At 38.4% G+C, this 14,101-nt stretch overlaps 1 protein-coding gene across 6 annotated transcripts in view; it reads left to right on the forward strand.

Annotated features, from left to right (window-relative positions):
* The window catches only part of IFTAP (intraflagellar transport associated protein), a 44,201-nt gene that overhangs the window by 13,519 nt on the left and 16,581 nt on the right, over window positions 1-14,101 (forward strand). For all 6 annotated transcript variants that reach the window (XM_074809795.1, XM_074809794.1, XM_074809796.1 and 3 more), the window contains one exon: window positions 12,910-13,067. In XM_074809795.1, the coding sequence (XP_074665896.1) occupies window positions 12,910-13,067 (158 nt within the window). The remainder of the gene's footprint in view (window positions 1-12,909; window positions 13,068-14,101) is intronic.

Below are 14,101 nucleotides of genomic sequence, written 5' to 3' on the forward strand. Positions count from 1 at the left end.
TAACTACGCCCTGTGTTGTTTTGCTAGAGGTTTCCATAAAAGAAGAGCCTAAGGAAAGTGTGTAATAATAGGAGGTGGACTGAGATCAGGGGTGTGCAGTTTGGATACTTTCACAGGTTTTCTAACGCTAAAGCTGGGCTGTGCTGCGGTGTGTGCCAAGCTAACAGATAACTTGGATGAAGGCACATCAGGACATCACATTAGGATGATCAGACTGAACAGGTCACATGGTCTGCAGATGAAATAAAAGGTGGGGCTTAACCTTGATAACCTTCATTGCTGAATTACGGGCAGTTCCGGTCTGGATCCAAATTCTGGAGCTCAGGTTCATTTCTTTTGGCCGTGTGAAGTCAGGTGCCCTAAAAATAAATGCAAGCTACATATTGCTCACTTACAATTCTCTGCCACAGCTTTGCACTAAAAATGATGTCCTCGTATTATTGCAGAAGCACTGTATTTTTCAATTACAGCATGTGGCATGCTCCATTGATTGGCACTCAGAAGTCTGTCCTGTCCTTGTCCTTCAGGCAGAACTAAGTGTCAGTCACAGGCACTGAGCAGAAAACCAGTGGGGGAGTTGAAGCTGCCATAGAAATAATCTTGTGGCAACCTTCTGTCTCTCCTCCCAATAAAAAATAGACGAGAAAAGGAGACACTGGGGAATGAGATAAGAGGATTGAAAATTAGGTTCTGGTCTTCTTTATGTATGATTGATACACTGGGGATAGCTTCTATCTTGGAAGCATGCTGCATATCACGATGCTACTTGCAAAAAGCCTCAGCATGTATTTCAGTCACTTTCATTGTCACTACAGCATCTGCCACTAAAACGGTATAAAAGGTGGAGGTTTAGCTGAATCAAATGCTTAGAAATGCAGTTTCACATGCTGGTATAAACAAAACGGCTCAGCTTGTTTTCCTCTCACCTTCATTTTTCTTTAAAAATACCCAAAGGTGCAGGTTTGCATTATAGACTAATGACCTGCAGAAATGCTGCTTAAAGCAGAAGGCATTTTATCATCAGAATAGTGCAAAATACATAATATCACATTCTTACTTTCTTAATTTTGCATTTGAAAAATAGTCATTTAGTTGTTTTTTTTTTTTTTTAAAGAGCAGCTGTGATAGCTTAATAAGATTATCTGCTAATAGGCTCCAGAAATTTTCACTTTATGTAGGAGTTCAGATATTTACTGTAGGGATATATTTGTGGTTCCTGTCAAGCAAAATCTGACTATTTTCAGATTACCTTTCTGAATTTGGCCCGATAATGGTGTTGATCCACACGCTAAATCTTTGTACAGAGATCATTAATGTCAGAATTTGCACTCCTGCTGAATTACATATGGAGATAGCTATTTGTGTACACAAATAACCAAGCCCATTCAGTTGTGTGTGTAAATATATAGGAGCTCTTCAAAAAAAATCCCTTGAAAAAACATCACCATCTGATAGATTTTTGACTGTCATAACATTGGAAACAGAAGACACACATATAACTACTTGGATCCCACTGATTTCACTGCGTACCGTATTTATGTAAGGTGATTTTAACTTGTGCAAGAATTTGTACTAGCTCTCTAGTTGGGATTGCAAGGATATTTTCACCAGGAATTTCTACATTATTCTTGAAAGCATCTCATAAGAATCTGATTTCATAGCTAATGTTTAATTTTTCTTTTAATTTTTCTTTTAATTTTTCTTAACTTCTGAGTTAAAATTACACACAGTGAAACTGAAAAGAATATACCTTGAGTACAAGGCCCCAAGCATCCTTGACTGTTCTGGCCTGTCTAAAAAGAAGCCTTTGAGGCTATAAATGTCAACCTGGAGTAACTCACTGTGAGCACATTAGGGTCTTGTGCTGACAGAATAGTTCCATTCTTGTAAATACATGAAACAATGAATTTTTACATTCCCGACTTTCATTGGCTTTTTAAGGATTGCTAACATCCTAATCAAGAAAATCACATTTTTAGAATGTCTTTTTATAGCCGAATGTGTGATACTACCTTTGGCTACTCCTATTCTTCCTTGTGTTATTTGGAAAGATATTCTCTAAGCTCGAGTAGAGCAAAAGTCGGAGTCAAAATAAGGTTCTTCTAAATTCTGTGTCATTCATTTAGTGATATGTGTATGGTTTAACTAGCACACACATACGTTAAAAGTCAGTTGGACTGTAAAATTATATCTTTGATATAGGTATTAAATCCTCCTGATTTTAGTATTCCTAAAAAACCCAATGATTCTGTTTTCTAAGGTGTGCTTGGTGCTGTGACAGAATGAGAGTTCATGAAATAATTGACAAGTAAATCCTATAGTAAGGCCTTTACCTCACTTCTACCAGATCTGATGGGACATGGATAAACATACTGAAATGTCATTTTGAAACTCTGAGCTCAGCATTTAAAAATTTATCTACTCCAACAGAACATGACCTATATATCTTAAACGCATAATATTTATAAAGTGTGGGAGCACTTCCTCCATAGTTGAAAATTTTTTTAACCCTTTATGGATGGACACTTGAGGGCTAGGGTAAGATTCCAGTAAGTCTCTTAGCTTTCCTACTTACAGCATCCCAAGTGTGTTTTTTGTCAAAAGGATAATACTAACAAGATGAATAGATAGGTGAAAGGGCTGGTGAATTCATGGGAATATAATTTATTAATTAGAGCATAGGTCTAGAAAGATGAAAGTTTTCATGCTCACTGTAAAGCTTTGCAGAACTTTTCAGCATCTGGAAACAAATGACCACCTCTTGTGCAAACCCAAAGCAAAGATGTTGGTAAGAGGAATCATTTTATTAGTAATTTATTTTAATACATTCATTTGTATTGCTCTTAGAATCACTGAACTCACTTATGACAAGTTACATGCTTAGTCTTGTTAGCTTGTTCTTTTAGCTTTGAGTGTAAAGACAATCTGATAATAAAACAGCTAAGTGGCATTTGCTTTGAGGTTGTACAACGCCACTATATCTTTTTTAAGTCCAGAGAAAAATCTTAAGCGTGATTTCTTGACTGTGCAGCTGAAGAAGCCTCAGAAGAATTGGATTTACAAAGGAATCTATGACACAGGTTTCTGTAGGTGGGGTCAATGAGTGGTCTCTTCAGAACTAAACACTTCCTAGAGCAACTTTGGACAAAATCTCATGGAAATAGACCCAATCCCCACTTTTTAAAAAATTGCCACACAGGGCAAGAAGCTCTTTCGAATCTTAGGAAGAGTGTTTGAAATCTGGTAGAGAGAACTATGATATCCAAAATTAGAAGGCAGCATCTGCTAATTTTTCTCAACTCAGAGAAGGATTGGGAAATTCAATGGAGCATAAAATATCTCCTTTGACCTTCTACAAAAAATACAGAAAAAAAACAAAAAAAAAAAGGTCCAAGCTTTAAATTTTTAATCTAGATTTTAAATTACTCCTCTCCCACTTCCAAAAATATCCCTGGATCAGTCAGCTGCATAGAAAAATGTGGCCATAAATAAAATTCTTATCCAAACCCAGGTTTCGATTCATATTTTTTTCCATGGCCCTGGGCATTTGACCACTGGGGGTAAATTCAGTCCATTCCTGCTGTTAATTCTGCTCTGTTTCATATACCTCACACTGCCAGTGCGTTGAAGTCTGAGGACTTTGGTCAGACCCACCTCTGAGCAAACGGAACCTTGGATGTATACTTGGTAGCCTCAGTGCTGTTGTTTTGATGCTTCTGTACCAAGCAAGCTGTCAAGCGGAGGAAGTTGGAGAGTGACTGACCACTTCTCTGCTAACAGGTGGCATGCAAGAGCCATATTGTGTGTTGTGATCAGATTAATTTAATTCCCCAGTGAAAGCTGAACGATGTATTTAGTTCACAGTTCCATTTGATGGTAGCTGTCTGCTTCCTTTTTTCGTTAACCACATTTAGGAAAAACAACAACTTTAAACTTCCTATATAAGTGTCACTCCTATAAAGTGTCACTTTACAAATGTGAGTCTTAGCAGCAGAAAGCATAGCAGAAAACTGTATAAGAAATGACAGTAAATTCACTTTAATTTTAAAAATGGACCAGTAGGACAATTCTAACCTCAAGAGAAATTTGCAGCCTTCTTCCTATGAGTAGATTTGCCAATAAAAGCAACTAGACAGTTCAATAAAACTAATTAAATTAATCTGTCATCCCCAGGGAACTTAAACAGGGCATGAAATGGGGAAACAGCGTCAATTCAGAGCTTTTTATTGATGTGTTGTGCTGGATCATTGGAAAGAATTGGTTGGGAGAAAAAATTTGCAATTTTCTATTGATCATAAATTCAGTGGCTATCTCTATGTAACCTTCATTCAATATAGTATAAAATCAAGTACCATACAAAGCCCCTAAATGTAGAAAAAAACCAGGCATAAGGATGCAAGCATAATAGATTATTTTTTAAATAATAACAGCTGATCTCTCTTACGGATATTTGTTGTCCTTAGATCTCAGTGGTATTTGCTATGCAAAGTAGTTCATCTGCATTGTATAGACAGAAAAAAATTAGGCATAAAGAAGGGAAATGACTCGTGTTTATTTGCACAGTAGCTCACTGGCAGCACCAGATAAGGACAAAGGCACCGGACTCCTGGAAACTTTGATAGCCCTGGAACAATAGTGCTTCCCTGATAGCAATTCTTTGCTCTTTTCTGTGATGGTTTTATTACTAAACAATTTCTAAAGATTGTTTCAGATGGAAAAAAAAAAGTATTTTCATTCTGTTGAATAACTTAGATTTTCTAGAATGTAGAAAAGGGAAATATTTAGTAATTTTACTGTTGGTACTTTGGTACAGATTCCATCCTATAGTGGCGTATTGGCTGTGGTCGAATTCTGTAGTACTATAAAAAGCAGTAACACAAAATGAAGTCTTGCTCTAGCTCATCACCTTGCCTTGAAAGGCATCGAAGTGTGCTAAATGCAGCTGTTGACTAAGTTTCATGTCATTGTAGTGAGGTGAGGAAGCCTTCTTTTCTAAAGATGTGGGAAGGACACAAAGCAAATGTCAGGGATCAGAGCCACGTAGTGGCTCAACAGGACAATCAGAAGCAGAAATCAAATAACCTCACTTCCAATTTAGTGCTGAATTCTTTATAGAATTGGGTGCTTTTCTGTGTCCAGTATAAAATCGCACAGAAATGCCTAGTTTCAAGCAAGTTGATATTTGCCTTAAAACAAATAATCAGGCCTTTTGAAGATGCCTTAATGTCTTAATTATACTATTCAAAATGGAGCATTTTTGAAACTCTTGGGCTCTCTGATATTTTATTAATTTGTTTGCACCTGCTGTCTTTTTATGATATTATTTGTTAGGAAAGGAATACTTTGTGTGGAGATGTCAGATGCTTTTAATTATATACAGTTCACTTGTTTCTTCCGGTGCTTATCTACTTACCTGCTAGTGCTGAATCCTTCTAGAATGGAAGTACACAGAAGGTTTTCAAGATCAATTCTGTCCTGATTTATTAGTATGTCACCTGCTCTTTTAAAGTGCTCCAAAAAGTATGTATTTAGTGTAATCACCTTGTGCTGAGAATGAATTTAAGCACATTTGTGAATTTAAGCACATTTGTGGTTGCTTTGACTGTAAAAAAGAAAAAAAAAAAGCAAGTGTAACAAACACAGTACTTACTTAAGTACTAAATACATTCTGTTACTTTTTGCTAAGGTTCAATGTATGGCTTAGTGTAGCCAAGACTCAGAAAGAGTTCCTGTGGAGTTCCTGTACACTGAACTAGCATTCTCTCATTAGTTACTGTTTAATTTAAAGCTCTTCCTAAACTATCCCTCAAACACAATTTCTGAAATATAATGCTATTTGAATTCTGCAAAGGACAGTGCAGATTTTCTGAAGCCATCAGAAGCAGGCCCACCTTAATCAACTTCTGGAAAAGGTCTTCCAGCTTTTATATCCTGATACATTCTCAAATCATAATTGCAAAATACTATCAGTTGTACAGCCTATGCTTTACAAAGCTGTTTTTTTCCCCCACCACATAAACACTCTTTATTGTTAGAACTAGAAATCTGATCTAATACGTTGGCATTGCTTGGTAGTGACAGATACCGCTCGATCCCTGGTAGATATTAAAAGGTGTAGCTCCCTTAATAGGACTGGGCTGCTAAATATTAGGTGAGGATCTGCTCTAAGATTTCTGTCATGGTTTTCTGAATTTTTTAAGGGTTATTTTTCATCATCATCTGTTGGAAGAAGCAGGATTTTGCTCATGAAGGCTGCTGAAATGGTCAAGTGCACATTTGCCTTGTTATTTAACTGACTGCTTTATAGTATTCAGATGGAGAAGATACCCAGAAACAGCACTGTTGAACCGTGGAAAAGTAATACATATTTTTAAATGATCAGCTGGGGTGAACGTGGTATAAACAGGAAATACTGCCCATTTTCTAACACTGACACTATCTAAAGCACGACAGAGACATAGATACTGATACAGATAAACACTACATAAAACCAGAACACACAGGTTCCATTAAGGAAAAAGGGAGAGATACAGTGAAAGAACAGTTAAACTTCTGAAATTAAGAGCTGAGTTAGTTTGGAAGACGTATTGCTGTACGTTAAGCTAAAGCAGATGTGTGAGAGTGGCTGAAATATACTTAAGAGTAAGTCATTCGTCTTTCCCCTGAAGGAGCACATACAGAAAAAGTCCCTTCCTGTCTGTTTTTTAAACATACTAAGTAGGGAAAGTACCCAAAAATGGCAGTAGAAGGTAATAATGGGGATTTAAGTGTTTACCCTTTTAAGTCAGAAATAGCCCCACTGAAGTTACTTGTCCCAGTCCATGGAATATTTATCCTAGCTGAGGACATGGCGTAGGGACATTTCCTTAGGAAATTGGCATTACTGAGGAAAGAATCAAGTCCATATTTCTGATTATAGTAAAAGTTGACTTTTTTTGAAGGAAAGAAAAAGGTAAACAATACTTTTTTGCTGATTATTTTCATTGAATCGGGGTGAGATTAAAGACATTAGGGGAAAAGGCTGCACCAGCTGAATCTCTGGTGTCAAGAGCAAACGATCCTGTAGGCGTGAGCGAGTTACACTGGGAAAACACTGCAGTGAAGGAAAGGGGATCCAGCAGCAAAAATGCCCTTGTTAATTAGAGGTGAAGTGTAGAACCGGAAGACCACAATGTTTGATGTGTCACAAATGTCAATTTGCACACTTAGGCAGGTAAGTTGTTATTTTCTCTGCTGTATAGATCAAGTTCCTTTGACAGAAGAGTTCTGTTTGCTCAGTGCTACGGTGAGATCAGTGTCCTCGAAATTAGTGAGGGTTTTGGTTGAGTGAGATTGGAATGGGACTTTAGGAATTCCGATACCTAGGGGATAGACAGGGTTGGCAGATATAGTATCTGTGGAACATCCACTGCCTTTTTGGGTGGCAGCAGGAGGCTAGGCAGGATGCCCTAAGACTCCTAAACCAGCACTACATAATGAAGTTTAGGTGCCTGGATTGCTCTTACTTATGGACAGGCACATAGGACACTGATACTGAAATCCTGCAGGTACTTACTGTGTGGGATACTTGGGCTTTTTGTCATGAAAAATTGGACAAACTGCATGGATTTACAGAGATTTATGTGTTTGAATACATGGAAACAGGAAGATAGCTCGAGGATGTAAATCAGAGCAGGTTTTCTAGGCTAAGTAACTTTAAAACACTGTGTTCTATTCTCAGCTGGGCAATATGCAAGCAGAAGGAGGCTGCAAGTTTTGATTGGGTTGCTGCAGAAAATCTGGGAGCTGGTTTGATTGAATTACCAAAAAGAAATAGAAGGCTTTAAAAATTATCTTCCGAACAAATTGGATTTTTGGCCTTGAAATTTGTTTTTTCCTCTTACAGCTTGGCATGTAGGGTAAATGAACTCAGCACCGTACAACCATTCACATAGTTGCAAATGCGTAAATACACGTACTTCTCCTACGGTATGTTACCATCTTGTGAACATCTCAAAGGGATATTTTTATGGAAACGTTTCAGTGACAGGTTTTGTCCTTGTTTTAAAATGTCACTGTTTGCTGATGGTGTGTTTGAAGAATGGACATAGTGAATGGACGTGAAATTTGAAATTTCATGACCTCTGTGCAAGACAGTTGTCATGCTACTATGAGTAAAATTACTTTTTGTTTAGGAGCCCTGCACAAAGTCACTGTATTATTTAAATCCCAGGTTTTCTATCAAAGCTTGACTTGGAAGGGATTGAAGGGATACACAGGCCTTCTGCTGGCCCTCAGTCCATCATTTTGAGGACAAAGAAGTAAATTGGAACTTACAGTAGTAGCTTTGCTGTATTTTTTTTTGTTTTATAGTTAAAGGGGCCTGTTTCTCATTCTCACCCAATTTTTGATTTTGGAATGAATCCATTCAGTTGAAAAACAGGTGGGAAATACCTGGTAGTTTGTGTTGTTTTGTCCACTGTATTATCCCAAGCTAGGTTTTCTACCGTATGTTATTGATTGCTGCATCTGATCTGTCTTTGAAATGTTTCAGACCATGAGACTCCCATCATTCTTCCGGGGTTACTATTTCATCTAACAGATGACAGGAAGTTTTCCTTGATAATCCTGGTAGCTCTCTTCTCTGGCTTTGTGATAAGTGACTCCATTATTTGAAATATGTGGGTGATCAGTGGTAACTTTCAAAAGATTCCCTTCCAAATTGGAAGACAAAGAGAATTTTAAACAATATAGAGGATAGATAGCAGGAGAGAAAAAAATTTATCAAGCTGGATATACTTTCTGATAGAAATACATTTCTGAAGTCTGCAACATACTTTTCAGTGACACACAATTATGATGGATACTACTCTTGAGAGACTCAGATTTACTTTTCTAGAGACCTAAGCTGGCTTATTATTTCATTGTTAAGGTACTGACAGTGGAATTCTAAAAAGCAAGACTGAAAAACTTTCTGCAGAGTGACTATGTGAATCTTTCCATCATTTCAACCTTCTTCTGCTTTTTGTTGTGTTTGTATCCCTTATTTTGGACTTTTGTCACATGTTGTAAAGGCCGGTGTTGTACATCTGGGTCTTGGCAGGTTGAGAACTGTGACTGTGAATGAGTCAGTTATCGCTCAGGCGGAAGGCACAGTGATCCTCTTGCTGAATGTGATCCTTCCTCTTCCCCCTTCTCTTTCAAAAGTAAGGACAGAAATGGTTGAAACTCAGAACACTGTCAAAGGAATGCAGCTGTGATATTCCTCTGCAGATTGTAGTTTCTTTAAATTTACAACAATTTATGTGTGGTTTTTAATAATATTTTTTAAGATCACGACTGTTACTGCTTCAAAAGAGCCAGCTATGTGATGCATGCATTGAGAAACTATAGGTATCTGTAGTTACTTTGGACATCTGAAGGTGGATCTTACTGGCCCTGAGGGACTGTGCTTGAGGCTAGAAACGTCATGAGTGATTCACCTCCCCCCCTCCAATTTATGTGGCTCATTATGCACGTGGTTACGTAGCTGAGGTTCTGTCTGCAGCATGCATTTCACAGCTGCTTGGGGTTGCTTAGACTTTTTTCTTTTCCTTCTGAATTTTTCTTCACTCGCAGTCATGAATCTAGTATCACATTGCAGTTGTGAATGTTTCATCAAATGTAATGTTTAATATTCTATAACCCAATAACTCTGCAATGGTCTTAACCAGAAAAAAAGTTTCTGACAGCAGTTTATGACTGATCTCTTAAGAAAAGGAATAGTGCTTCTAGCTGTAGTCTGGGGTCGGGAAGTGGCACATAAATACAATGAATGCACTTGATTTCTTATTAGCTTATTTAATCTATCTAGCTTTTGAACTGTAACAATAGCTCAGCTGTCCAGAAAATATATAACCTAATAAAATAAATTTGTCAGCTCATATGCACTGTCTAATTATAACTGCCCAGCTATGTGTCATAGATCTTTTGATGCTAAAATGATACTGTTTTATTTGGAGAATTCAGAACCTATGTTTTGGAGAAGGACGATGTGATTTATATCCCAGAAGAATGACCACAGTGCTATCCAAGATAGACATAGACTTGTGCAGGAATATCATGTTCATTCAGAGCCTAGCAGCTGTATGAATTATGTTGCAGTTGATGATGCCCTTTGTTGATCTGGCTGAGAAAAGTGTATGGCTTCCAGAAGCTTCTTCTCACTTCTCATACATGAAGGCTCGAGGATACTGGCTCCTCAGTCCCTATTGTTACTCTATAGGTCTGCACATGTTTGGCCACACAATTTGCTAATACACCCATACCCTGAAATACATTCCTATTCTTCTGTGGCTTGTCAGTCTTCAATATAAAATTTGTCTGTTCTTTGTACAAAACTGGAAGTCCATCCTGTTTTACCACTACAGTAACAACAGAGTGAAGCTTTTTGAGCTAGTCATCTAGTTCTTCCTATAAAGTAGGGTGACAGTAAAAATATCTTCAAATAGTGGGTGACCATTTTACCTGTCAAGAATTTAAAAGAGATTTCATGTGTAATACTGCTTCATTTCCATGGCTTGAAAAAGAGAGTGTGTAGGAAGAAGAGATTGCCCATATGTACTGCTGTTTCCAAATATTGTTTTGGGAAAGTACTTGCTAAAAAACAGGGAGAAGCCAGATGTCATATCAAAGAGACCTGGGATTTAGGAATTATTCAGAGGATCCATCTGTGGTCTGAGCATTAAAATCTTTTGCTAGATTGTTCTGGTCTGGTGGAATTTTCTTTCTATGAACCTTGAGCTAGATTGTTCTGGTCTGGTGGAATTTTCTTTCTATGAACCTTGACTCTGACGAGTGTGGACTTCAGGTTATGTGCAGCCAGCCAGCCCTTTCTATGTGTCATAGTAACTCCAGCACAGAGCTGTCCCTGGGGATTAATAACTCTTGGGTGGATGGCTCAACCCCAAGGGCATCATTAAAACTCTCCACAAGATTTACTCCAGTGCCTGTAACATATAATTGCGCTTTAGGAATGCACTGCAGTGTTTCTTATTGTTGCAAAGTATTTTTTTTCAAACTAAACCCAAGAAACTCTGCTATATGAGTGTTTATTTTTTCATTAAGAACGTGTGGTGTGAAGTTAATTTGAATTGATTGTTCTGTAGCTGCTACATATTTGATAATGGGACTTTTAAAATAAAAAGTCCTGCATTTTTATTTTGGTCATGATTAGTATATTTTTTGCCATGTTGTAGGAAAAAATCTATTTAGCTTGGGTTCAGAGATCCATACTTCCGTACACATTCTTGTCCTGATCTGTAATAATCAGCTCCTAGATCCACTCTGTACTGTTGAGAACTCATTTGCTGATCACGTAGCTGTATCCTAATTCTGCTGGCTGCTCTGTCCCCCATGGACCTGGCTCATAGGACAGTGAGAAGCACTAATAATTGTCTTAACTTTGCTCTTGTTGTCCAAGGGGTTGTTAAAATGTCTGAAAGATGTCCTAGGCTATCACTGAAAGACTCAGTTCTGTTTCAGAATAGTTCCCTGTTTTCAGTGAAGGCCCAATTAGCCACTATTGATGTATAAAATAAACAGGAGAGAAGTTATTCCAGTCTTCTGTTGATGCACTGGCAAAACATTTTTCCAGTCTGTTTTCAAGACCGAAGGAATCCCCTACGGGAACGAACTCTGCTTGAACATCTGTATTTAATCTTGAATCTCAGGACCTAAACTTCTGGCAATTAAATATCACTGGTGTACTGCTGTTTGTTAGTCTGATCCCAATAAAATATTTACTCGCAAAATTTTCCCACCCAGTCAGATTGCTGATATAGGGAGGAAATCAAGTTGGTAATAAGCTAAGTCAAAGGCATGCTGTAGTTGGTAAGCACTGAAAACAGCAGTTCCTAAAGAAGTCAAATGAGGTGTTCTACTAATTAAAGATACAGGGGCTAGGTTATAGGTCCTGTCAGTGGCTCTCGGCACGTGCTCCTGGACTGCTGGAGGTTCTGGCAGTGGTGCCCGTGGGCACCCAAGAGCTCTGCAGTGCTGGGCCTGGTGGTCTCACAGCCAGTAGCAGTGTCAGCTCTGACAAGGGCTGCCAAGGCTCCCTTTGATACCAGACAACATGGGTGTTTGCTCTGATGGTTGTGAGGTTCACACGTTTGGGCTGATAGTCACTATAAACAGGGTGATACCACAATACTGAGGTGGGAAGTACAAGAACTACTGCGTGTTTGGACCAGATCATCGCTGTACTATGATCAAAATCAGAGTCCTTGTGCTTGATAAGAAGGTACACCATCAGTTAGGCACCTGCACTTGAACTGCTTAAGATACCAAGTGATTTTGTGAGCACAGATCCCACATAAGCACAATTGCAGGACTTTTGAAACTACACATATAAGTGTTGGCAGTGTGTGTTGGTGTTGAGGAATGAGGGTGGGTTTCTGGTTTTAGTTCTAAAAATGTACATCTAAAATAGCTGTACTGAGTGTGTGCAGCTGCGATGGGGTTTATAGTGGTTTGCAAAGAGACTCTTCATATGTGCTGGTGTTTGCAGTGCCAGGTGAAGGCATGGGCACAAATGTACCATTTTCTGCAGAATTCAGAGAGCATTGAAACAAAGTTTTTAAATAAAAACTAAGGTGTAACCCTACTTCCTGTCTTGCTTTTTTGGGTATTTTCAGCTCTTGGGTTACTTTATCAAGTTTTCTGTATATTGCATAAGCTTTTGAGGCAATGAATTCTTCAGTATTGAGGAACTTGAAGTTCAAACTGCATATTTGGTTTTATGATAAAGATTGCAAAATAGATGTATATGATGCACATTGAAGCTCTGAGCATGAGAGGAGCAGTGAATGTGTAAAATTTGATCTAATGAAATGCAAGTTTTTCTTTTCTTGGGTAGTGCATTATGTTGATGTGTGACTCTCCTTGCAGAGGAAGCGGGGAAGACAATTCAAGGTAGTGAAGTGGACTCCTTAAGAAAAACATTTTCTACTTCTGAATTATCAAACAGAAATAAACAAGATGGCTCACCTGGAAGAAGCGAAGAAATCTGGGTGTCTCGTCCACCACAGATGCCAAATGAAAATGAGGTAATGAGTTAACATTTGTCCATGTGGACAAGCACCACATTCAAACAGATGAAATTACGGGGAGATGCACTGTCCAAATGTTAGAGGCTAGTGGTATTTATCCCATCCGAGGCAAATATTTAAAATACTACCTAAGTGTGTAATGCTTGCAGAGGCACCTGCAGGGATCGTCTTTGGCAGTGGCATTTGCTCTACTGAAGAGCTGCCATAATCTAATAAATAAGGTGCCCTGCAAGGACCTTTGTAATGCTTTTGCTGAAGACTGCGGTTAATGGTAGAGGTTGGCAAAAAGAAAAAACTTGAGTGTGGATGCCAGCATACACAGATTAATTTTGTTTGTTGGGGAATTTAGCAAGTACTGAGTTCTGTGTTATGACCTAGGTTGCTTCAGATACCTGAACAGTAGGCAGGCCAGATGCATTTTTAGTCTTCTGAAACGTTTGAGATTAGGGATTTGACGTGTAGGGAGAGGAAGACAACAGACATCGTCTGGATAGAGGGAGATGGAAATCTGAGTCCACTTGTTAAGAACTTCTGCTGTCCTGCCTGAATAACAAATAACTAAGCTGTGACCTAGCCTGTACTCAAAAATTCCCGTCATTAAACTTTTTGTTAAAAAAGAGGTAGCAGGTCATTTTGTGCGATACAGAGCCACACACTTAAGTGCCTTCAGATGATGGGCCTGCCAGGCCTCAGTCAAAGAGCACAAGCTGTCATTTTCCTTCCTACTAGCACATGCCTTTGAGGTGGAATCAAGCAAGGCTTTTAAAACAATCACGTTCCATCAGTTAATTGTGTAATAATAATGACAAGAATCCTTTTGCCATTTTTCTCATGAAGAATACGGTTATCTCATTGGGATAGACTGCCTTTGGGTCTCTTTGAATTGGCTGTCTGCCCCATAAAGCAATGTGCAACTTCTGTTATCCTTTATTTAATGGAACATCTTAATACTTCTCTTTGTTGCTACAGAAAAAAAGTTTCAGGCGTGGCTGCACATTTTTGTCACATTAGCAGTTTAAGAAACAAATACA

The sequence above is a fragment of the Strix aluco genome, chromosome 31 (genome assembly GCF_031877795.1).
Source record: "Strix aluco isolate bStrAlu1 chromosome 31, bStrAlu1.hap1, whole genome shotgun sequence".
NCBI classification, from domain to species: Eukaryota; Metazoa; Chordata; class Aves; order Strigiformes; family Strigidae; genus Strix; species Strix aluco.